This window comes from Leuresthes tenuis, unplaced genomic scaffold (assembly GCF_036924035.1).
Source record: "Leuresthes tenuis unplaced genomic scaffold, fLeuTen1.0.hap1 SCAF_21, whole genome shotgun sequence".
Classification (NCBI taxonomy): Eukaryota; Metazoa; Chordata; class Actinopteri; order Atheriniformes; family Atherinopsidae; genus Leuresthes; species Leuresthes tenuis.
This window is the reverse complement of record NW_027325375.1, coordinates 3438376-3463550: the sequence shown is the minus strand read 5'-3', so window position 1 is coordinate 3463550 and position 25175 is coordinate 3438376. Positions and strand designations below refer to the sequence as shown.

The 25175-nt window shown below is 42.3% G+C and overlaps 2 protein-coding genes across 3 annotated transcripts in view; one reads left to right on the top strand and one right to left on the bottom strand.

Moving 5' to 3' along the window:
• The window catches only part of septin8a (septin 8a), a 32690-nt gene extending 13910 nt beyond the window's left edge, over positions 1-18780 (bottom strand). Inside the window, exons 1-6 of one of the 2 annotated variants that reach the window (XM_072375683.1) lie at positions 18417-18780; positions 11101-11215; positions 10738-10933; positions 8962-9148; positions 4569-4730; positions 3316-3412 (exon numbers count right to left, since the gene is read on the bottom strand). In XM_072375683.1, coding sequence (XP_072231784.1) covers positions 3316-3412; positions 4569-4730; positions 8962-9148; positions 10738-10933; positions 11101-11215; positions 18417-18446 — 787 coding nt within the window. In that variant the 5' untranslated portion in view covers positions 18447-18780. The remainder of the gene's footprint in view (positions 1-3315; positions 3413-4568; positions 4731-8961; positions 9149-10737; positions 10934-11100; positions 11216-18416) is intronic. The other variant, XM_072375684.1, reaches the window with a different exon arrangement.
• Positions 18781-19944: 1164 nt separating this feature from the next.
• sowahaa (sosondowah ankyrin repeat domain family member Aa) lies at positions 19945-22046 on the top strand. Its single transcript, XM_072374645.1, has one exon. The coding sequence runs from the start codon at positions 20036-20038 to the stop codon at positions 21431-21433; it is 1398 nt and encodes a 465-aa protein (XP_072230746.1). The 5' UTR covers positions 19945-20035; the 3' UTR covers positions 21434-22046.
• Positions 22047-25175: the final 3129 nt, after the last annotated feature.

Sequence of the window (25175 nt, the reverse complement as noted above, 5' to 3'; positions counted from 1 at the left end):
CAGCAGAACAAACTAGCAGTAGGCTTCAGAGAAGAAATGCCATGACTCTGCTATATGTCACAGATGGCAGGGGTTTTGAGATAAGAGAGCCGTGAGATCCTGAGGGACGATAAGCACACACAGGCTGAGCCCCCTTCAATTACTCTTTTTCTTTCAGAGCACAGCACTTCTTCTGTCTTCTCTGAGCAGACGGAAATTTCTCATGGCTCTATGAGAGGTTACCATAACCCGTCTATATGACATCTGGCATAAAAAACTGTTTCCATGGACTGAGATTCTCTTTTTCGGTCAACTGAAAGCTGTTCTCTGTTCCCATCTTCTGATACAACAAAGAAATGTCTGCAACGACGAGCCGTGAGTGTGGAAGAAGCCCTGACTCATCAGGCTAGACTTTTGTTGCTAGGCAGAGATGGGTAATGTTGATAAGATAATTGCATCCAAACAAAAGCAAGTGTTCTGTGTTGCTTTATCTAAACTAATTATCCACTTAAAAACTGCTCTGCTTTACGATACACTGGCAAAAAATGACAAGTACGGATCGAGTCGCAAGCTGTGTTGCAATAGGTCAAAGACATGTCTATCAAACAAGTCTTTGACAGACATGTTATGTTACGGGATCGTGACACCCTCATCCACAATCACCCACCAATGTCTTTAAGCATCAGCATCAAGTCCTGTCCTGTCCTCCTGTCAACTGCTGCTCAAGATTTTTATGGAGAAAAACCTCTGAGCAGCTTAAAGGAAAGCTGTGATAACTTCTTAATCTGTTACTGGACTGGACTGTGGCCTAATAGTGACTCCAGAGTAATCTGCCCCCCAGGAGACACGCAGCAGGCTTCAGAAATAACCAGGGTCCTCTGAGAGTTGGGGAATGAGAGTGGTCAGTGGGTAATGGGGAGAGGAAAGGGAGAGAGGGTCAGCCATAAAGAGAGGCAAAGCAGGGAGGAAGGAAGGGAGGCAGCTTTCTGGGAGGATAACTCCCACGTGAGCAATAATATTCTCACAGCACATCTCTGTCACGTTATTGAATTAAATTGTTTACTACCACAGACAAACAAGAGAGGAATGAGCTGTGGGAAACAAAACTCCCCAAGAAAGCCGACGTCTGCGTGGGAAATGATGTACAGCCGTGCATCCAAAGCTGTTAACACACCAGAACAAACAGATATAACGTATAGGAATATATCAAATGCACAGATAACACAGATGCAGCAGCAATGCCAAAAAAAGAATCAGCCGTCCTTCATTTCAGTGCCACTGCAGGAAGTCACACTTGCAGCACTAACAGGGTGTGTGCAGAGAAACAGAGAAACAGCGGGGTGCAGCCCTCACACTGCCACAGGCAGAACACATCCTTCACCGAGGAGAAGCTCAGCTCAAGTGCGTCCAGCCAACAAATGGCACGACTCAGTGGGGGGGTGACGATACACTCAGCTCACAGACGACAGTTTAAGAACACTACCATGACAAAATATATGCCTGGACCAACAGACTTTTATTTAACCGAGCTGCACATGCATTTTGAAATGTTTTATTCTAACTCTTTGCATGCTTTGACGTTTTATTAAACTTCTTCTTCCACAAATTGAAACTAAATTGCCGCGGTGTACGGCATTATTTTCATACAATGCTTGCATATGCTTGTCTTATCAGTCACTCTGCTGCCATTTATCACTTCCGCCGGGTATCCAAAATGCTGCCAAACAAACAATTTGAAAGTGGCGGGGGCATCTCCAACAGTAATACCCGTATTTTCCAACGTCATTCTGGCTGCTGGCCACTTCCCCATCTCTTCTTCTTCTCCTTCTTCTTTAGGTTCTGGCAGGCTCGACGTAGCAAAGGCACATTACTGCCTCCACAGGTCACAAATAGAAGTTTGGATAGCTCACAAATCTCGCAAAGACAGATTTTTAACGCTCCGAGAAATACCGTCGAGTTTAACGAGAGCTCGTCACATCCCTACAACTCAACCCGTTTAGTGACAAACGGTCATTTTTTTAACACAAAAGAAAGGATTGTAAAGACTGTAAATGTTGATGATTAATGTAGTTAGTATGAATTCTTTATAACAGTTAACAGCTGTAGCTATTTCTGACTGTGCTGTTCCGGTACAAACTCGTCACTTGGGATGTCTCTTAATATGACACATGAGCACATGAGCACCAAAAACAGAGAAAGAAAGACACAAGGAAGTCATGTACTTCCTCAAAAACAAAAGTCTAATCAATCCAAAACTCTTTCATGATATATTAATGCATCTCCCTGAATCTAAGACCTTTACTAAGACTTTTACTGCATTTACATGCAAGCTATGTCCTCATCTCTGCCCTTATTCTAATAAACTCCCACTAAGCTGTGTACAGGACAAATGTAAATGTGTTTTCTACTAAAAAAGCAGTCATGTCAGAGCAGGTAGCCATGGTGACAAAACCATAGTGTTACACAACTTCTCACTTTAATCCCTTCAGCTGCATTCTTGGTGTTTAATTATTTGAATTGTTTTACTATACGAGTCTTTCATCGTGTTCAAAGGAGAGCGTTTCTCCTTCTGACCAGACCTGTGAACTTTTCTTTTGAGCATGCATCTCTGCCTCACAAAACTGTTGGCACAGAGCTGAGTGTCAGCGGGCACAGATGGCTGTAAAAACAACAAATGAGTTACTCCATGTATGCGCTGCACACAGATTTAGAAAACAGAAAATGCTGTCTTCTTCATCCTGGTCAAATTCTGAATTTTGTCACGTTCAAAGTAATACTGGACGGTAAATATTAATGTAAACACCGTTTCTGTGCCTCAAATCTCACAACAGTGGGTGCATATGCCAACAAATAAGCTTCACCAGCTTTAAAGAGAACAGAAACCATTCAGCTATCAGCATCTTTTGCATTTTCAGGTGGTGGTAAGCCGTCTCCCAATGACAGCGCCACAGGTAACTACTCATCAAACCTTTCTGCTGCTTCAAAGAGAAGCCGCTGGTGTAACTGACTGGAGAGCTGTGACTAGCAGTGACTAGTCTAAGAAACTTAAAAAAAGGGACTTTATGTAACAGCAGCCATTGCGCACTGCATGGACTACGCTTTTCATAACTGGCTCTTTGACTTAACAGAATTGTGAATGAAAATAGTAATACTCCAATAGTAATAGACAACAGCCTTTGGACTACCTACAGCCTGGCACTCGCTCTGTGTCTCCATTTGGAAGCAGCCTGGAAAAAGGAGTTAAACAGCTCTGACCCCAGATGTGCACACTCCTAACGTACGCTTGGGAAAAACAAACACAAACATCACAAGTGACTTTCCGTGAGCAGTTCCTACCTTGCACAACACCCCAGGGGTACTGCCTGGCCCTCACTGTTTTGTTCCCCACTTTGACCTCTTCCACGCTTCCAACGACAGCAAAAGGCAGATGGGCCTGCACAGGAAGAGAGGTTACAGGTGTTAAAAAGGCCAACAGCTCCAGCTGGAACTGGAGACCTTTCCATCTTCCAGGTAACAGATTCGGAAGAGTTTTTAATCTCCTGCTTTCTGCATTCTTCTCGGCAAAGTAACGCTTTTGCAAGTTAATTCAACGAAGTTCTAGCTGTAAATGAAAAGAACAGCAACTAATACTGTCAAATAAAAGTTATTTCACTGCATTCGTCGGCTCTGTTTGACAGCCACGCCACAGAGACGTTTCTTAAACTGAACATGTGGCTCAGATGGGGCCCTTTTAGTTGAAGCGATTGAACATACGCTTTATTACTGCTCTCAGAGCTACTACGCCTCATTAGGACTGACAGTAATGCGTCATGTGGAAAACATGCTTGACATGCTACCTCAACAATTAGACTGCGAGTTGACACCAGCTGGCTGCTAGAAGCAGAGGGGAACAAGCTGGTGAGTGTGGGCACTGATGTAACGGACTAGGAATAGATTGGGATACTGTACAAGGATGGTGCCAGAGAGAATTAAATACCATTTGGGCATTTGTACATCAGAGGGTGTGTGTCTGAGCATCACGATTACACATCATCGATGTGATCAAAGCAGGACTAAAATGGCCAAAATATTCAGAGTAAAAGGCTGTACTGTTTCAGAGCTTCTTCTGGCTAACAATTTGCTTTTCTTCTTCCGTTTTTGGACATACAGCAGAAAAATGTACAAAAAAAAGTGCATGTCTTCAAGTTTATACTGTTATACGCTTTTTAATATGAAAAGAAATGAACCAGTGATGCGTTTGAATCAATTTGTTATGTGTGAAACTATTAAAAATGGTTACATTTACAGTGTGTGAAAGCACACATAGTAAATCAGCTCGTATTTGCAAATATTTCCCGTCTCCATAAGGGAAACAACTTTTCAGCTCCAGTTAACAGCACAGAAAGTGGTGTAAACATGTGCTGCTGTTGACAGATGCATCACACATGAGGTCCTAACAGCAGAATCAGGTCAGAAGGCACACACACACGTTTCAGAACCAACATTTAGCATTTTCCTCAACATTCAAACTGTTTCTGCATATGGCATCATCTGCGGTACCAGCTGAGATTTTTGGGGTGAGAAATGTAAAGCAGCGAGATGTGACTCACGTTCATGGAGGCGTTGATCTCACTGACGGCTTCGTCATCTGTTGGGAACTGATATATCTGGACGCCATTGCTCACCAGCTCGCTCATAATCTTGATTTTGAATTTATGGAGCTCACTCTTGGAGATCGTGTCTGCTTTGGCAATTATAGGAATGATGTTGACCTAAGGAAAGAGAGCAAAAAAATAAAAATAAAAACACTTAAAGCTGTTCTGGGTTTAACAAGCACACAGAACCTAATAAGAGCGGTTCTAGTTTGTCAGGCTCTTTACAGTAAGAGAAGCCGAGCACGTAAGAATAAGAGATCTTAGCACTCTTATAGAAAAAAAAACAAAAATAAGGATACATTTTTAAAAATTCAAGTTAAAGATCGCCGTGAACGCTGTGAAGAGCAGCTACAGCAAAGCTCAACAGAGAATAAGTTCTGTCAGAACTCAAATACATACAGAAAACAAATTGTGATGATGAAAACGAATGAGGCTCCATCTAAAATCAGCAACAGATGTGCAGAAATAAACAGACAGTTTGTCTGCATTCCTCAGTACAGCTGCTTTACCCAAATCACTGACGGGGTCGATGGGAAGGACTCCCACAGATTCACTCGTCAATTCCACAGAGCGCCTCAGAACAAACGGCAGCGCTCGTTAGGAGTCAAATTACAACCTCATCATACTTCATCGGATCATTACTCTACAGCAGGGCAGCAACGATGGTGTTTTAACCCTTTTTAAGAAGCCCTGTTCGCTGGTTGCCGGTGCCGACAACAGCCGTGTGCGTCCACTGAAGCAGGCGCACGTTCGATGTGGTCACTGTGGAAGCAGCGGACAGTGATGTTTGTTCACTTCCCACAGCTGAGTTTTCCCAGCTGACCAAACAGCACTCCAAAATAGTTCACTGTTTGTTGTGAACACCCGGGACCACCAGCTGTAACCACATTAAAGCAGTTCACATGTAGGATAATTATATAGGATGTCTGCAGTCTCCGTGCATGTGCAGAGAAGGTGAGTGTCACATCGATCCAGGAACATTACTACAGTCTGAACTGACATAATCACAGACTAATGAGCCAGTCAGCTCGGTGTTTTTGGACTTAAAGTTCCCATAGTTTGAGGGCCCTGAGGAATGTAAACAAGCCTACAGGGACTGAACGCTGGCGCAGTAAAAGTCTGTAAAATGAGCTTGAAGCCGCTTCTTTCTGAGCCGGTAACAGAGAGTCTTTACTGGATTGCTTTGATAGTCAAGAATGATTGAAAATACAATGATTCTTATGCACGTTTTGTTATTAGAAAAGGAGTGAAAAGTTCAGATTTTTATTAAGAACAAAAAAAACAAACAAAACCATGAATGCTGACATTTAACTGTCCCTTTCAGTATCTTTGTGCCACTTCCTCTCTGCTCAGCTTCAGCCTGGAAACTTCTGATCTGGAACTAACAAAGAGTCAGAATTTATCACAAAGGCTGATTATCGTCCGATTGTGATTATTTGAGCTCAGCACATACGGCGTCTTCCCCGGTTAAATTATCTTTTTGTGTCCCCTTCTTCTGCACTACTTTGACTTTTAAATTCAACTGACCACATCAGGAAGCATCTTTCGAAGACCAACTGTGATTGTGGATGCAAATGACCTGTTCGGATCATGCGATATTTTCCAGCTTATCATTTGTACCCTTTTTTCTACACTTTCTTGGCATAGTCTTCGCCACATGTGCTCATTAAACAGCTCTTCCTTTGTATAGGGAGCATTATTAATGATTAGGATTATAGCATGAATTATAACAGACCATGTCTAAACATTTTAACGATATTAACAGCACAACTTATCACCTCAGCGACATGACGGATTACACTAACGTCCCATTTTAAAGTTTAGCATGAAGCGCCGAATCCTCTACATCCCAATATCAGATATTTTGGTGGCAACTGTTTCCACCAACGTAAAAAACAAAAGACATCTCTTTCAGACTCTTATCTTTCTTCCTGCCTTCTTCCACCCAAACCGAGACTAGCTCTGAGGCTGATTTGTACCCCCATTTACAAGAAAAACACCATTGTCAAGGTCTGACAGCAAAATATACAGACTGAAGGAAGAGCCCTTTCTGGTCCGTTACCATGGTTTTTCTTGCGATGGGGAAATCTGGCAAACAGAGATACAAACAGTATCTCTTTAGTTATCTTTCGTTTCCAGTTAAACCTTTTTTAATATTATAAGACTGTTATTGAAAGTTCATTAACTGTAATCCAGAAAATGTGTTTGTGGAGGGTAATTAGCTCTCATGAAGATAAACCAAACCCGAAATGAATTTCATAGCAATGACATGTTTTAATGGCAACCAAAACCTAACGTCGGCAATGAATCAAAGCGTTAAATAGAGAATTAAGAATGTAGAGCTCATAACACAAGAATCTATCAGTTTTATTTTTTAATTGTAGCTTTTACAGGCGTATACCTTTAAATGATCCATCTTTAGAATGATGGTTCAATAAAAAAAAATCTTATGATATGAATTATTTCATTAGCTGTTCGTTAATCTTATTTTTCAACCAACTTAATGCATGCTTAAGAAGCATCTAAAACAATAACGGACATTCATTTGAACTTGGTTGGGTTGAGCTTTTGACACCACAGCAGGTATTTTCTGCGTTCATCCAGCTGACACGTAGAACACAGGTGGAAATAAGAGATAATCGACACCCTGGAGAAAAAACGCAGAGCCACGATCGGTGGGACACAGCCTCTAAAGTTGGGCTGGTACTCACCATGAGACCCTCTCTGGCTAAAACTGAATCCACTGTACTGTTAACTCATGGATAAAAGTATCCTCTAACACTGCTGTCATTTTACATCTGAATTACGTTGTGAGTGAATAAATTGTTGCTTAAAGCTACTCTGGAGGTACTTTGTCAGCTGCTTTGCTGTCACTCATTTAGTACGAGCATTATTAGTTAGCTACTACATTATACAAATAAACCGAGCTGCTTTATGGAGGCTCAAATAAAAAACGAGTAGCTCAGGTACCACGTCTTGATCTCAAGTGGAGCAGTCAGATTTGGACAGCGTCAGGAGACAGCTTGCTGACGTTGTGTGCCAGCTTTTGATCGCCCTATTGGCTGGTAAAAACAGGATCGAGGTTCCGTGGTCAGCAGCATGGATTCATAACAATAAGTCCTAAATTTGGATCTCTGTCCCATCTCTGAGGTCTTTGCAGCTTTCATTTCAGCTCACAAATTCTGGCTTCTCTTTCAGAGTCGTTAACAAAAACAACAGTTATGTTAGGTGTGCTGGGCTAAATTGTAATAACTGAACGGCAGAAAACTCTGTTCTACAAAAGGGAGATTTGGCTAAGTAACTATTTATCGTTTTGAATCGTATCAGGAGACATTTGGCAGACGTGTAGCCATGTGTTGATAGTTGGCAGAGGTAAGGCAGCAGGTTTTAGTCCAAAAATCACCATCTGCTTTGATCTAGATTTATTACCACTGCATGAGCGGAAACAAACAGCACAACGTTTTCATTTCTACTTCAGTGTTATCAGTAGCTAGAAGCACGGAAACACTGCAGAGACAGAAAACAAAACCCCTCCGGGGCAGCACACTGTGGATCAATTTGATGATGTAACAAAGATTCAATTATTGAACCACACAGTGGTGTGACTTGATGTTAAAATTGCACCAATGCACACAAAAAAAGTCAAGTTTTCAGGCAGCTCTCTGAGTTTTAGGGCTTTTAGATTCACAGTAACATTTTAAATGATTCCCTTCTCTGACCTTTCTGAACGTGTATTTTAATGGGTGGGTTTTAGGATCTCCAGCCCCCCCTCCGGAAATAGTCTGATAACCTGCCCATCATTTGAATGAAAAATATCTCCACCCAATTACAAATAGAAGCAGAGAGATCTCGCCTTTTGCCTGTTCTGAAACTGCTCTGCCCCACTCAATAATCACTGTCCTCCCTCCCCTTCTTTTGTGCTGTTGTGATGAGATTCTTTTTCCATTAGTTGTCGAGCTGAGGACTGAGGATCCTAGTGATTGCATGTCAAGTGAGAAACATGCACAGCAAAACCCGATCCACCAACCAATAATATGTGTGGTAATACTCACACAAGAGCCATGAAAAAAGCCACAAATCAATGCAATACCGAGAGGGATCATTGACTGGTGGACAGATTTGTTTTGACCCGCAAGCAACTCAACTGCAAATATATCAAACTGGAATGTGGGAATAATGGGCACTTTCAGCTTTGTTCTTTACGAACAAAGAACCCACATTCTGGCCCACGTTGCAGTGAAATTCACACTGATCACAGTAAAAGGCAGATTGAATTTGATATTATTCACACAATGGGTAACCAAGATTGAGTGTCTTTTGCTGGAGGGTAAGTGTAAGCGGTGTATACCTTGCTGTCCAGTTTTTTCATGGTGACGAGGTCCAGGGACTTGAGGGAGTGTCCCGTCGGGGCAATGAAATAAAGGCAGATGTGGATCCTGGTGTCGTGGTAGTTAAACAGTGACCGTTTGATCTTCAGCTCTTCCTGGAGATAGTTTTCAAACTGAGTGTCAATGTAGTCAACAATGGGCTTGTAACTGTGGAGAGAGCCAAATAAAGACAGGATTTATGCCTGGGTGTAAAAAGCTAAATATTTGTCTTCTCTTTCATGCATTAGTAATGAATACAGGAGGAAATGTGGACTTGCCACGGAGGAAATGAACCGAGGCGGTTTTGTTTTTAGTTACTGTGTGATCTGACTCAATGCCAACTTTCAAGTCGCACCATTCGGCCGTGCATGAAAATTGAGTTCAGCTTATCAAAGTCTGGTTGATATTAATCACAGAGGCTAACTTCCTGTTTTCTCAGGAATATAAAGTATGAAAAGTTCATACTTTGGGCTTTTCTCTTGAGAAATATGCATGTGTATAATCTGCATGGCGGGACACCAATTCAAACATGATCCAACACACTCCCGCTACTTATCCTAGAGATTTGTCTAACTTAGCAGTTGCCCTTGATTAAAATGATAAACTATTTGTAAACGCACCAGAAGAGTTAGTTCCTGAAAGCTGACATTAGTGTATTTTAACCCCAAAACCGTCCAAAGTCTGGGGGATGTTGCAGTATTTAGCCAGAAGAAAAAAAAGCACCACAGAGGCATTTCTGCAGTCCCGTTACTTTCATTTCTCACTGCTGATATTTACAAGCAATGTCAAACATTTGAAACACTTTTCAAGATGTGGTGCGATAGTTTAAGATCAATCTCATCCTTGGGAAGTAAATACGAGGTCAGATATTTACAAGAAACCCACCAAAAATGCACAGACATTTACATTTAAGCATCAAGCCATTACTCAAAGTCCTCCTCGAGCACTGCTGTAAACCCTCACCCTGAAACAGATACGTCTCTGCTAATTATGTCAATTAAGAGTGAAAATCCAACTTTCTTTTTTAATCTTCAACACCTGGCTGAACCGCATCGGTGGTATTTTATCGGTGGCTCAGAGGGAGACGTATGCAAAAAATAAATAAATAAAAAATCTGTTCCATTCCCTCAGCCAGCACCTCGTTTACAGTCATCTGTCCCCGACCCTCACATCCATCCTCAGTGTTTTCGGTGGAATGCACAGGCCCTGACCTTTTGAAGCGCTCTCACTGCACATTCACAGCCCGCTGTAGGGTCTGTCCTTAAGCGAATAGCTTTATACAGCATACAGAGAAAGCTACTATCAAAGGGCGTGAGAGTGCAGCCTGCTGGCTCGGCCACAGCAAGCAAGCTTCATTCCACAGCTGAATGTTTAAAAAAATAAACAACTTCCTCTTTATTTTTCTATTCCACAGAGACGAGAAAAATGCGCAGAATTGTGGAGGGATAATGTCTGTTTCTCTCATTTGTATCTGTGGCAACGTGGACAAAACTAAAGTGCTGTCATTTTATAAATAAAAAAAGGATGGATAGGAAAAAGATAGACAGGAAAAAGTTGCTACTCCGCTCAAGAATAAAATGGAAAACACACTGAAGTCTGTCTTTATGCATGTGCTTCAAGTGCCAGCTGACTGGAATCCGACTCAGTGGTCCAAAAGGTTTCATCCAGTACTGATGAACAGTTCTGGCACTTAACCAAAAGCTGTAACTAATGGGAGCGAGTCATCGAGTCTTTGTCCCTCTTCTCCCCCAGCTCACCTGTCCTCTTTGTTGATCTGGTCACCAAAGCCAACGGTGTCGACGATGGTTAGTTTGAGGTGGACGTTGCTTTCTTGCAGATCGTACGTTCGCGGCCGCAAATACACGCCATTTTGGTAATGGCTTGCCTCTTCGTTTTCAAACATGGTGTTAAAGAGTGTGTTCATTAATGTTGATTTTCCGATGCCAGTCTCACCTGTGAATGGTCACAAGCAGAGGAAAGAAGGAGTAAAATCATTCAATCACCTGGGACTAATTGGGAGGAACTTTGATCAAGTAAAGACACGAAGGAAAGGACAGTAAGATGACATATGACATGAATAACGTACTTATTTCACTGTACAAACAACGTTGGGTACTCACCTACACACAGAATGTTGAAACAGAAACCTTGTGTGACCGACTTACTGACCAGTTGGTCAGGAAGGCTGTCAAATCCAACATGGCCGCCCAAGCTGAGGCTACGCTTTTCTTCATTCTGAGCGACACAAAACAGAACATTCAAATCCTGCTGCACGTGAGGAGGATCACACGTGGTAAAGACATCGGTCAGAGGAAGAAGACGCACGCACATTCTTATGCAAGTAAACATCAAAGACCCTCTGTTCGTTCTGCAGATGGAAAACCCATCAGCTACATACATTATGAGTTTGGTAGTCAGAGCCTGCAGTGAGGATAAGCTTAAAGAATAATCCTTCACAAGCATGAGGGACTAAAGACGTTTCCACACAGCGAGAAGATGAACTTAAAGGGATGCTACCACCCCAACTTAAGTACTTCATTCATTGATTTATGGAGAACATAAAAATGAAAATGTCATCAACTAGGAGTTAAAATAAACTACAAAAGATGTAAGATGCAGGTTTGGCAAAGATTTATCGTCACAGCTACAATAGTTCAAGCAATGTGAAATAATTATGTATAACCAAACACTTCAAATTAGCCTCTATACACTGTGCAAACCTATCAGCAGAAGAATATTAGCTCAAATCACCCATGTTGTGGTAAAATCTTACAGACGGTGCACAACCACTGATAATCAATCTGTAATTAAAGGGGAGAAACCTGTAACTTTAAGCATAAGGATTACCAACAGACTCGTTTTCACTTTATCCTCATCTCAGCTGAAGTTGAGGATAAAAGCTGCGGAGAGGGGGAGCAGACGGCACCTTGAAATGAATGGAGCCACCCGATCTCATCTGGCTCAGCCACGAAGGACTGCATACTTGAAGGCTGATGTCACCCAGCACAGGCAGTCTGAGAGCACAGCTCAGCTTAACGCAACCCAACCACACTGAACTGAAAGACTCTGAATACACAGCAGATTACCCATTAACCTGACAGAAGGAGACGATAATGGAGGAACTGTGTGTGTGAGGAAAAAGAAGAAGCAGGGCTCGGTTTGTAGACAACACAGCTTGACTAATCTGACATGAGCAGAGTGAGGCAACACTGTGCCGAGCTGAAGCACATTCAGAGTTTCAAAAGTCCACCTTATTAATGTCTTGGTCTATTGTGAAACAACAACAACACACTTATTCCGAGTCACTTTGGACAAAATCACCTGCCTACTTATTGTAAGGACCGAGGCAATCGGTGGCGTGTTTACAGGGATTAGAGAGAGGAAAGGGGAGCTGCCCTTCTTTTGTTATTCGCTGTCCATTCAGAGCTTGTTCAACAACATTAATGCCTCCCTGCGGTATTTAGCTTCCTCACTGAAGCTTGTTGAGATACTTGGATAGATTCCTGGAGAAGGAGGGTGTGGGCTCTGGTATCATGTCTAGAAGGAAACTGGTGCATTAACTGGATTCCTAAGTGAGGTTCTAAACAGGGGAAGTTGACAAATGATCTAAGTCTTCATTTATTTAGGAAATACATCTAAATAAAGGCTCTTTTTCTAGCTACACATTTTTGTATGTGTAAAGTTTAAACGTGAAACTGGATCAAACAGTTAGTAAATCTTCTTCCTTGCTTCTCTGTTCAGATTAATTTTTCTTTTCCACAAAAATCCAGAAAAAGCACACTGTAAATCCCTAGAGGCTGCCTTTGTCTGTTTACTGAGCCTTGAGAGATACATGACCCCTATCAGTGATCAAGTTTATGTCATAAAGGAGCTCATTCACCATCTGCACTTTGTTTCAGTTGAAACTGCCCCAAACCACAACAGTAAAACTCTCCAATTCAGAAGAATAACAGGAGTTCTCACTCACAAGATAATTCTGAGTTGACCTCTTATACTGAACCGGATCGAGCCGTGAGCTGCGCATGAACTTTGTGTTTGACTGGGCAACACATCAGAAGCAGATGGGTTTGTGACAGAGAGCAGCAAACTGAGCCAGCAGACCTGACCGGCAGCGTTATCATTTAGGGTCGGACTGAACAGAACTGCAGACGTGGACACAAACTCCCCAAGCTGCGACTTCGATGGCTGAATAAGCGAGTGTGTGCACTGCAGTGACTGGTGGAAGAAGTACTCAGATCCTTTGGTGTAGCAACAGCAGCAACACAAGTACGTTAAAGCACTCCTTTCTGGAGAAATTACATTTTGGAAAAACTGCTTAAAACACTCTGACACCACTGGTTGTTTTTATATTTTTTAAAAGCAAGGAGGACTGTAAAAAGTACTTAAAATACAGGCAAAATGGTTTGCTCAAAACTACATGGAGCTCATCCCCTGTGAAGGACACAGCTAAAAGAAATATTCACCCTGCCTTATCATTCCTGACTACATTTATAGCTCATAACAAGAGCACTAAAAAAAACAACCAGCAAACACAGGACGTTTACCCATGGGATGACGTCTGGGAGGCTTCTGCCTGCTCACCAGAGCAGAGCAGCAGCATAAAGTATGACAGGAATGAAAAGTTTCTGGTTAACTGTCCCAGGGTGAGGAGACAATGCAGTTCCCTGGCCACTGAATCGCCAGGCCAACAGGAAATGGCTGCACTGAGGGGCTCCAGGTGGCTCAAAGTGAAATGAGAGGAAACAATATAGCCTAGTTAGCCACACACAATGCCTGTGGCTAACTGAGCAGCCATGGTTTACCGGAACACCTAAACATACCAGAGTCCATTCTTAACAAGGATAAAGCTAGCAGAGTACTTCTAAAATGTAAATGATATGTGTTACACCAGTACAGTTAAGTAACGTGGCAATAAGTCAAGACAACTTCAGTGCTTTTAGCACTGAGAGCTTCAAACATTACAATGATGATTTAATTTCCTGACAGCAGTCAAGCAAACCAGCAAGCTTTTTGAGCCAACTATGACATCAACTTTCCTAAAGTATGTGATGTAAACTGAGACAAATCTGCTCGAAGCGCCCATCGATGAACCCACAGTGAGATTCTGGAGATTGGCCACAATTTGACCTGGAATTCTCCAATTACGGTAATCTTTGCAGTCCCCTCTTGTTGTGCTGCCATCTTCTCTTTCTGCCTCCATCCAGTTGAATCTGACTTGTGCTTGCCTCACTGAGCCTCTACCTGACAGACAGCAGCCACGTCCCAGACTGATATACACACAGATGAAGCTGTGTGCGCGTCTGAGTGTGTACAGAAAAAAACCTGCGGGATGCTTCAAATATTTAGAATAACTTGAAGTCAACTTTGAAGCTCTAAGTTAGCCTTAAATACCACATTTCCCTCTCTTTTTCTTTTTCTTTATATTTTATTTGCTCTTTGACTCCCCCAACAGCTGTGGGATGTAAAAAAAAAAAAAAAAAAAAAAAAGCTAATCTCTGCACAAATGTACGACCATAGATTTGTTGTCATACTGAAGAAGCCACAAAAATCCAGAAAAATATCAAGTGACCGTAAGGTAAAACGCTGCGTTGCAGGGCTGGAAACCAAAGTCATAAACTGTGGTATCTTAGCCCCCAGGTGCTCCGGGGCAGTTTCAGGCCCAGTACTGTGCACAAAAAGGTGAGTTTACTTCAAAACGAGTCAGAAGAACCTCGTTTTACGGTTCACAAACTTCACAAAGGATGAACCACTCGGTGTGTTGCAAGTCAGGAATGTGCAGCTGTCAGTTTGAGGGCCTCTGGACACACCATGCACTTCAATCAGCTTTGTATACGTGTGGAAAAGAGACCACACGATAACCTCAACCTCAGTGACAAACCGACACTCATGCTCACTACACTTTAGCTGAAGTGGCTGCTGAGTGGTGCTTCCTGTCCAATGACTGCTGTGAAGACTCAAAGTATAGCTGGATTTCCTTTCAAATGCCCCCATGTGTACCACCGCATGGTAAACTATGCTAAAAAAAAACACTTATGAGGTTTTTGTACAAAAGCTTTAAATAGAATTCAGTCTAAATAAGTTCAATTGTTTCTGCAATACAGTGAACTCCAACCACACCTAGACAATTTCATCTTGCATACTGCCGTTCTCCTGTAGCTACTTGTGCTGGCAGCGATGTTGTAATGGTTCAACTCTCGACGGTTGAGATTTGGATGTCACGTGAGCCATCAGGAATCCAGGAGCACAGAGATAAAAACTACTTTGTGGCTGTTTATTATCTCATCAAATGTAGTCCCTCCCCCTGTTGCTCCACAGACATGTTCATCAGCTGTATGGACACATTATTACTCAGCCTCATCACACAACTAGGACCACAGGAAAAACAGAAAGATAAAAATAAAGAAGAGTCAAACGGGAGGAGACAGCAACCGTTTTATGAAACAGATGTATGGGGAATACAATGTTCTTAATTCTGTCAATTATCCAATCAGTCGTAAGTCCAAGTCTTAACAGATGAGCGGCAACACTGGCCTGGTCCCAGCTTTCTGTTTCAAGACCTATTCTGGCAAAGAATGTCACTGAACGCCATTGGGAAAGATGAAATTAAGGAGGAAAGAACGATTTAGTCACAGACCACTGAACAATGAAAGTAAAAGTAGTGTATGCTCCTCTCTCTCATGGTGTCTGTAGAGCTCTGGATAAAACTGAAACCCTGCATAAACAACTGAATATGCAGCTATTCTTTTTCGGCTGAGGCAAATTCCAGTTGGACAGAACCTCGATGGACTATGAAGTCATATGCAATAATGGGAGAGGGAACACTCATCTCTTTTTCCAGCTTTCTCACTGGTATTCACACAGTTGCTCTGCAAGTCAGGTCATGTATGTTTTCAGGGACGCGCTGCGAGATAAATGACATATCATTTACCTCCCATCTTGCTGCCCACTGTGCCAGCGCAAGCTCAGCTCAGCCAGGCCTGGCCGGCCAAGTTTAACACGAGTTTGGTTTGAGCAAACAAACGCACACCTTAAGGATGTCGAATGGAGCAGAACCCAAAAAAACCATGAGGCCAAGATTCGAACTATAAATATATAGTTATATGCCGCACAATTTTGAGAAACTCTGACCCATTCTTTACATGGATACTGACTCATCGCCACAGGAGCTGCAGCTGGGCTGTTATTACACAGCCATGTCACTGGGGTTGATGTTCTTGCCTAAAGGCAGCTCTATGTAAGCCCATATGTTCTATATGCACCCAACAACACAGATGACACACTACAGTCAGCCAGCAAGAGCTACACAGCGTGACCAAAACAAGAAAAAGGCATGTTCTCAGTCCTCTAGATCAAATCAAATCAAATCTGCAGCAAGAGCACACACTATTAAGATAATATAATATAATACAATTCCTCATTCCTCGTCTCTTGGCTTTAAGCGCTTTATGAAGCTAATTTCACTTCATGCATGCATGACTCAAGGGAAAGGCAATGCTCTTCGGGGTCAGTAAGCAATGTACATTCTAAATACGTTGCAGGGCATTTCATTACATAACCATTTAAATTAGCATCATGGCCTTCCTGCTACGCACTCTGTTGCAGGCAGCGAGTGAAAACAATTGAAGCTGTTGGATTGGTTTGCTGCATCGATCGCCTCGAGTGGATCTGGCCTAGAAAGGTATCCCAAAGCTATGCTCTCTATTGAACAGGATCGATGTGGATCAAGAGTCCAACCAACCACACATAATAGCAACGCTCCCTCTACACAAACATCCAGGCAAACATGACAGTTTGTTCAATGTGGTCTCACTTAGTTCACAAAGTTAGGCAGGAAGTCAGGCAGCTGTGCTGCTGCTGCTGCTGCCAACACTGGCCTGTTTCACTGCATTCTCAGCATTTTTCTCATTAATCCACCCTCTCATTTTGTCTTCTAAAAGAGGTATTTCAAAAATCATCATTTCTATAATCTATAATCCTACAGAATCCTCCGTTACCTGCGACCCACGTTGGAATCGTGTGTCTAAATTAAGAACGCCAAGTGTGAAACACTGGATCTGCTCCTTTGCTCTCGTTGAAGACGTGTTGCACCAGTAAGTAGTAGGAGTGGCCTGGAGCGTGTTCTTAATCTTCTTATCCCAGCATTTCAATGCTGCTTACTATCCAATTCAAGGACATTTTCAAGCATCTGCCAAAAAGTTAATCACTCTCTTTAAGTTCCCTCCGGTGTATTTGCTACTGCACTAAATAGTCTCTCGTTCACTCATAAGCGAGGGTTATATTTCAGGATTATTCAGTCTCGCCCGACTGTCCATACCGGGTCACACCTGCCCGACCACACCATGGTTTGTTACCACAGAGTAGTACAAGATTTATTTCACACGAATCTGAAAGTGAGCCAACTACTATAATAGCCTATAGAGAGATTTAGCCTGACTTTACTTGAGCAGCTGGCTGTTAAAACTGACATAGCCTTAGGTGAGAACATTAGATTTTGGGTTTAGAAAGTGAACCACATGTTTGATTTTTTGTGCCACGGGGGTCGAGTAGTAAAAGACTGTATAATACACGGAAACCTGCAGACATGCAGCTGGGCATGTTTCCATCGAGGTGTTTAGATTTGACAAGAACTAACTGCAGGTTATGTTAAAGCGCATCTCACAGCAAACTACTCTTTTCAGGTTGCCACTTTTGTTTGGCTTTGCTTGACTAACAGTGTCTTTGGCGCTTGAATGACAGTTTCTCAATGAAGGATTTTTATCTGCGCTGACATATCAACTGGATGATTTGAGTGCCTCCTCCACTGGAGTCACAAGAGCACATTTTGCACAAATGAAGTCGGTCCAACTGGAGTTGCCAGTACTGGTTTTCAAACAGGCAACTGAAAAGGCTCAAAACTTGCGCATTGATGTGCAATCATTTCAATATTTACTTTACAGATGTATTCAAAATAGTTCCAATTTTGTAAATCTACAGCACTAAATATGAAAAATAAGTGTTTTTCATGTGTGCCTTTCCTGGTATTTAATCACAATATTACAATCTGACACAAGAAGACTGCAACAGAAACACCTTATGTGTCCACAATGAATTAAAGGTGCCATACGCAACACTCCATATGTCCAGTCACGCGTGAATGGGTAAAAAAGATCAATCACTAAAAGAAACATGACAAGACCCGACATTCAGAACAAGTTAGCAAAGGAAGCGTCATTCAACTGTGTTAGAAACCCAGTCACCGTCATTAAAATCACTTCCACCATCTCGGCAGAGCCCACATTACAGGCTTCAAAAGCGGGGGAGGCTCAGCTACATATCCACTCATGCCAGCTAGCACAAGCATACACACTTCATAGCCAAGTGGTCCCATGGCTACACCTCCACTGTTTCCAGTTCTTTAAGACAAGAGCGGACAAGGTGTGCCGTGGCATTCACTTACCGAAAATACGTCAACGTCTGTGGCAGCCATGGTGCGGAGTGTATGGTGTCGGTGTGCTGAGCAGCAGACTGAGCAGAGGCGAAAGGGAGCAGCCCTCGTCTCTCCGTACAAGCCTGCTGAAGTAAATGAAGCGAGCTGACAGAGATGGGAAAAACGGACACTAGGCGGGGAAGAGTTGGTAGCTGGGCTGGGAGGATGCTAGCTAGGCGACGAGATGAGTCCCTGCTCCTTCGCTCATTCTTCGCTCAGTCAGACTCTAAAGTGTGCATTCTTCGGCTCGACTTCTCCCTGAAGTTGGCATAAAGCAAAACTGTTCTATGTACTTCGCTAAAATGTATAAGTGATACTCAATAAAACGAACTCGGTCAATAAAAACAAGCTAACGAGAACAAGTTTGGCAGGTTTATAGAGTCCTCTATGCGCATGCGTATGAACATTGACGTCATGCATTTCTTACCGACGATTTTTTTTTAATTAGCTTCTTATTTACCTATTTACCAGGGTCATTTCAATATTATGATTGATACACTCTGACGATTGAATGTAAAGAAATTGCCTTAAAGCGTTTCAAAGGGGTTTAACAACAAGTGACGCAAATATTCACGCTAAATTATGTCGTGAATTATCTTGACTTCAGTTTACATCTTTGATAGTAACAGAAACGTTCCAATATGGCCACTTCTTCTCAGGGACTCCCATACTGTCCAGGAATGTCACCTTACACACAGTGCAAGCCAGGACAAGACTTAATACCACCGCGGAGCGACTATAGGAGAGCAGAAAAATGGATCCGAGGTGGAGTTGCTAAAACATATAATTAACACGTCATTCTAGAGTATAGTTCATAATGGGACGTTGTTAATATTTAAATCCATGAATGAGGTCAGACTGATTTCACTAGAGAAGGACTCAGCCAATCAGAGGGCACACCATCATCATGACACATCTTACCGTGTGTCAATTCATAATACTGGTTTTCCAGATTGCACACTATGCAGAGTAGTCTTTTTTGGTAGCTTTACACTGTTTTTTAATGCTACAAATAAACAAATACCTTAAAAACTTTGTATATGTGTTTTGAGGACTCAACAATCGATTTTAAATGTGTAATTAAAATGCTAGATTCCAAATGTTACAGAAAGCTTTGAAATAATCATTGTACATGCATGTTAAAATGTAATATTAAGATTTGATTTTACTAAATTATGGTTTTCCTATGGATCATATTCACGTGTTGACGAAATAAGATTAGAGCCATCATACCTATAGAATAGCAAATGGCTGTAGGCTATGACTTTCAAAATATCAGCACACGTGACTTAAATCATTACTATGCGCGCACAAACATATTCAAGCTTGTATGTGCCTGTGAATGAAAACTGTTTTTCTCTCCTTCTCTTTTTATTTTTATTTTTTTAACTTTACCCTGAACCTATCTGATAAAAGAAAATCATCTGCATTTATTATTCAAATTGCATCCACGTATGCACATTTCCCGGAAAGACTCCTTCAGGACAGGTAGGGGAGGAGAACAGTGCAGCCAGGTGGAGACGGCCGTACTGTGACAGCACCGCTGGTGAAAGTCAGAAGTTTAGGCTTCATGGTCAACACTTTTCAACATGGTTTTGACGCAAGAATCTATCCTGTCCGTGCTTATCTCTGAGGGCGGCAAAGTGAGGAGGACCGACTTGATGAGTAAGTTCAGAGACTCCGTGGACAGTACCGATCCCGCGGAGAAAGAACGGAACAAAGACCTTTTCAAGACCTTTGTCAACAATGTTGCCTTCGTCAAAGAAATCGACGGTGTCCGGTATGTTGTCTTGAGGAAAATTCACCATTATTTACTGGAAAGTTCCCAGACTGCGGTGAGCCATGAAAACAAGGCTGAAAATAATGAGATCGCGCTGACAGGTGAGCAGCAGCGCCCACCTACACGGGATGAAAAGACGGAAAACTCCGTAGACACAGGAGGGCTAGAGGAGGAAGGATCATCTGTTTCTGAGGCTGAAAATCCCACAGAAATATTGTCTCCAGTACAGTTCGCTCTGCAGAGGAGCAAATTTGCGAGTGTTAGGGTCAAAAGGATGCTGAATTTTGACATCAATAAGGGGGAAACAGATAAAGAAAAGGGCTCAGGAAGGGGATCGTCCTCAAATGAGAACAAACCCTTTGCCTTGCCTCTGAGAATGCCACCTAGTTCCACCAGGATCTGCAAACTGAAGGAGGGCCCAGATAAACCTCCTGAAAGTTCCATACAAGACGCCTTCAGGGAGAGGAGGTCGTCATCAGCCAGCAACAGTGGCTCAACCCAGCTGAGGAGGGGTGCCGGAGACGCCAAGGTGTCAGAGGAGCCCAGAGACTCCAGAATTCCCTCCACGGTTCCCCTGGAGCAGGCAGAGCATGAATGGCTGGTCAAGTGCGCTTCGGGCCAGTGGAACCAGGTTCTTGGCCTGCTGCTCAGAGACAGCCAGCTGGCCGAGAAGAAGGACTTCATGTCAGGGTTCACCGCTCTGCACTGGGCAGCCAAGTGGGGAAACAGTAAAATGCTTGACTCGATTATCAACATTTCCCGGCAGGAAGGAGTTGACGTTGACCTTAACGTGAGAGCGCATGGGGGCTACACTCCTTTACACATTGCTGCTTTACATGACCAGAAGTACATCATGGGCATGCTGGTGGCAGAGTATGGAGCCAATGTGAGCATCAGGGACAACTGCGGAAAGAAGGCCTACCACTACCTGCACAAAGGTATCTCTGGGACTTTAAGAGAGATGCTGGGAGAACCCAAAGCCTGCCAAACTCAGGACAGGGTCCTGCATGAGAAAGAGGAGCTGGACTTGTTCCCAGATATCTCCAAAAGCCTACATTCATTAAGCCGTCTCTTCCAGCCAACTGTGATGGGCCACAAGAAGAAGCACAAGCAGAGGCCAGGATTATATTCCCTGAGCGAAGACCCCAGTGATGAGCGAGAAGACAGCGGCTTCAGACACAGGACTGCATCAGATGTCTTCATGTGATTTCATGTGATGGCAAAACTTCACTCAGAATCTGGCAAGCGCTCCTTCCTGTCAAATCTTTCTTGTTTTCTGTTTAATTTATGCTCTCTGACAATCATACCGCACAGACGACAAAAGATCCTTTTCTTATGATCATTGAAAGGGTTTTGTTGTGTAAAAAAAATAATAAAATATCCAGCAGCACTATTCAAGTGATTTTGGCAACATGTGGAAAAACAGATGTCTCCCTTCAAAGCTGAATCATTCAGATTTTCACGTCTTCAGTGTTTACTGTCTCCGAGCGGTTTGTTTAAAGCGGATTCTCAATGTGTTAAGTATTAATTTATATAACTTTCAGATTTCTCATCCTTTAAAAAATAGTTTTTTTCTTCTTCACTGTCTTTGGTTTGGAATGAAACAATCAATCCTGACCAAGAAGTTAATATAGGATGAAAAAATGTGTCGCAGATTCACAGAGATCAAGACACGACTTGTTCCCTTATGCGTTGTCACTGTTGAGTAAGAGATAGCGGGAAAGCGATTTCTCGAGGCAGAACTGTACAGACTAAAAGGTAAGAATGTGACTCATATGAATACAACCTGTCGTGGCAATAAAACTGATTAATGAATCAATCCAGTGGATGCAACAGGTTCATTTTTGTGATAGAAAAGTAGATTAATTAATAAATGCAGCGAAGCTTTCAGAAAAAACCCAACAGCACGGATCTGATGCTCTGGAAGCACAAAACACATGATTTTTCTGACTAATATAAAGTCTTGCTTGAAAAGGTAGGAGCGTTATTCATGAAGGTGTGTTCAGGAGCTCCATAAATCATTTAGGTGCATGCCAAAACTTGGATCCATCCTCCGACTTGTTGAGACAGCTGTGATTCAGCCTGATAAGCAGGTGACTGGAATTAGCTGTGTATGTCTGAGGTGTCTGAGCAACATGATGGTAGACAAAGCAGAAGGGCAGCAGGAAATCAGAGGGAAAGAAATGGAGGCATTTACAATTGTAATGTCTTGAGTGGTTGGTCAGCATCCTTCTCCCACTGAGCTCCCCCTCTGTTTCTTTTATGTGTCATGATGTCACTTTCCTGGCAGTCACATTGTCTCTGTCAAAATGATGTTTCATCCTGGAGTCTTTAGGTTTTTATTTAAAAAAATGTTCTTTTCTGCCACTGCGGTGAGGAAGTAAGCTGAGAGAAAGTCAGGAAGAAGTAGTGGGATGTTAAGTACTCAAGTGCTGATTTTAAAAAATTAAAAAAGGCAGCACATACAATAGAATTTTCTGTTCATAAGTATAAAGATGAATCTATGGAAGAGTGAGCGATTAGTGTGAGACATGGCAGGCAATGTTAATATTTAGCTTGTTTAACTGGTATTTTTTCAGGGTAGTTTTTAAGAAATCATCCAAAGTACACAATTAAGTGTTTATTGTGCAAGTTGTGTCCTTTTGATATTTCTGCAAGATGATATTTACGTTAAGGTTGACGTTGACCTTAACGTGAGAGCACATGGAGGATATATATGAGTGAAGTTAAGCTAACCTATAGCTTCATATTAACCCCACTGATTAATCCAGTGAAGTGTATCAGTCTTCCTAACCAGGGAAGAAGTGTATCGCCATTGAATAATTTTGCCACATCCATAAGACACATAAGATATCAGACGTTTAGCATACAGTTAGGAGGGTAAAGCCTTTAAAAAAAGATGAAAAACAGTCCTTTTGGTGGAATAATAGATATGAAGAGGAAGAAGAAAAAGAAACACTACAGGTACAATAGGGTCTTCTGCACCTCTTCCTTTCAAAACATGATTGATTACATGCCTGCGTGGCAGCAAACTATCCACAAGTATTTATCAGCGTCATAAAAACAAAGTTTAAAGTCGCCCAGCTTAACAAATAAAGTGGCCTTTAATATAATCGCAGTCTGAAATGTATTTTCTTCGACAGAAAAGAAAGAGCCACCAACTGTTGCACATATATACATATATATATATCATTAAGTTTAGCCATCTGCCTCGACAGCTAGCCTTTATTAATCTTTAGGACTGAGTTGAAATATGACTGGCAGGGTATTCAGGTGGACTGACATTCCTGTGGGCGGAGAGTTCAGAGTTCAGCTTGAGAACTGAGCTTTGAAGCCATTATTCCGAGCACCTGGCACAGTGATCATTGAGTCATTCAATACAAGAAGCAATAAACTGACTCCCTGTTTGCACCTTCATGGTGTAGATTCCTAGGCTGACGTTTTCGAGTCTGTCCATTATCTTCTTCTTCTGTGGGACTCTGATTGAAAGTGTTTTAGATATGTGAACTAAGTGTAGGTACTGTCTGGTGTCACTCACTGCCCTCATGGGGTTTTTCTCTGCTTTTGCCAACTAGAAAACACCTTTTTTTCATGAGGTCTGCCTATAAATGAAGACGTGTTGTTGCTGACAAAGTTGAAGGCATCGCACTGACATGAGAGACGCAACGACAGCTGAAGATGTTCACATAATCCCATAATGTGGTCAGACATGGAGGAAAAGCCAACAGATGATTAGTCTAAAGTGTAGACTGGCTCGTCCAAAGCCTCAAAAATCAACACGCCTCACCAGTAAGCTGTCGCTTGTTGTTAATCTGTACGGACACTGAAAGAAGCAACAACTTGTATACTAAACAAGTCACCATCTGTAGAGGTGTTTAAACCTTTAGAGATTCAGGCAAGCTGACTTCTAATTCGTTTAACTGCATGAAACTAAGCAAAGCCAGGGTACATCACATCAAACATCACACCAATTTCAAGTCTGGGGAGTCTGACACCGGATTCAGATCACTAACATCTGGACTGAAAGAGGAGTGCTCCACCATGTCAGCTAAAGTTGGCAGACAGAGTAGCTGTTCAACCCATTCTGACACACAATGTTGACAATTGATTGAAATTATGTGACATAAAGTTTGAAGCGACACATTATTGTTCAAAAAGGACCTGAAAGTGCAACATCATTTAAGCTGGTCCTGTCCTCTACCAGAAGGTGTGAGACCCCCCAAAAAAGATTCAGGAACTAAAAAATCGAACCTTTGAAATGAGCTGAAACTTGTCCGTGAACCTACACGAAAATATGCAAGGCATGTCTTCCTGTCGAGGTTGGGCATTAGGACAGACAATAAATAAAGGTATGTCAACACTGAGGAATGGCCAGAATGTGTTGTTATGACTGGAGCCTTTTGATGGCTTTTGTTTAACGCTGTCATAATGTTTTAGGTAGTTAAAAAGTACACATGTCAGACTAATGGCTCATTGGGGTTTAGGAATAATTGGCCACTGGACTAATGTCAAGCCAGTGGCTCGGTATATGAGCTTTTGCAGCTATATGAACACATCATAGCGTCACGAAACTAAAGTAATCCATGTGAACCGCAACATTCTTGCCATTGTGGCAAAGGAAGTGAAATGCACCTGTGAACGGATTCGGCCTTTTAGATCTAACTCAACAGCAAGCAACATTTTCTTTCTTCACACTTGGTCCACGTTTATTTTATTTGAAGGACAAATCTGAATGAAAGCGTGGAGAAACTGCCCTATACTTTTTTCAGGTGCTAATCGCTGAAGTGTTTGTTGGTTTGCCTGCAGAGGGCAGAGGCGAGCTGTTTTAGGAAGGACTCATCCTGGACATAGCCACAATGTGACACTACAAGGATCTCATGTTTATGCGGTAATGGGACAAAAATCCTGTTTTTGCGGCTTAAATACTGCACTCGTAGCACCAAACACAA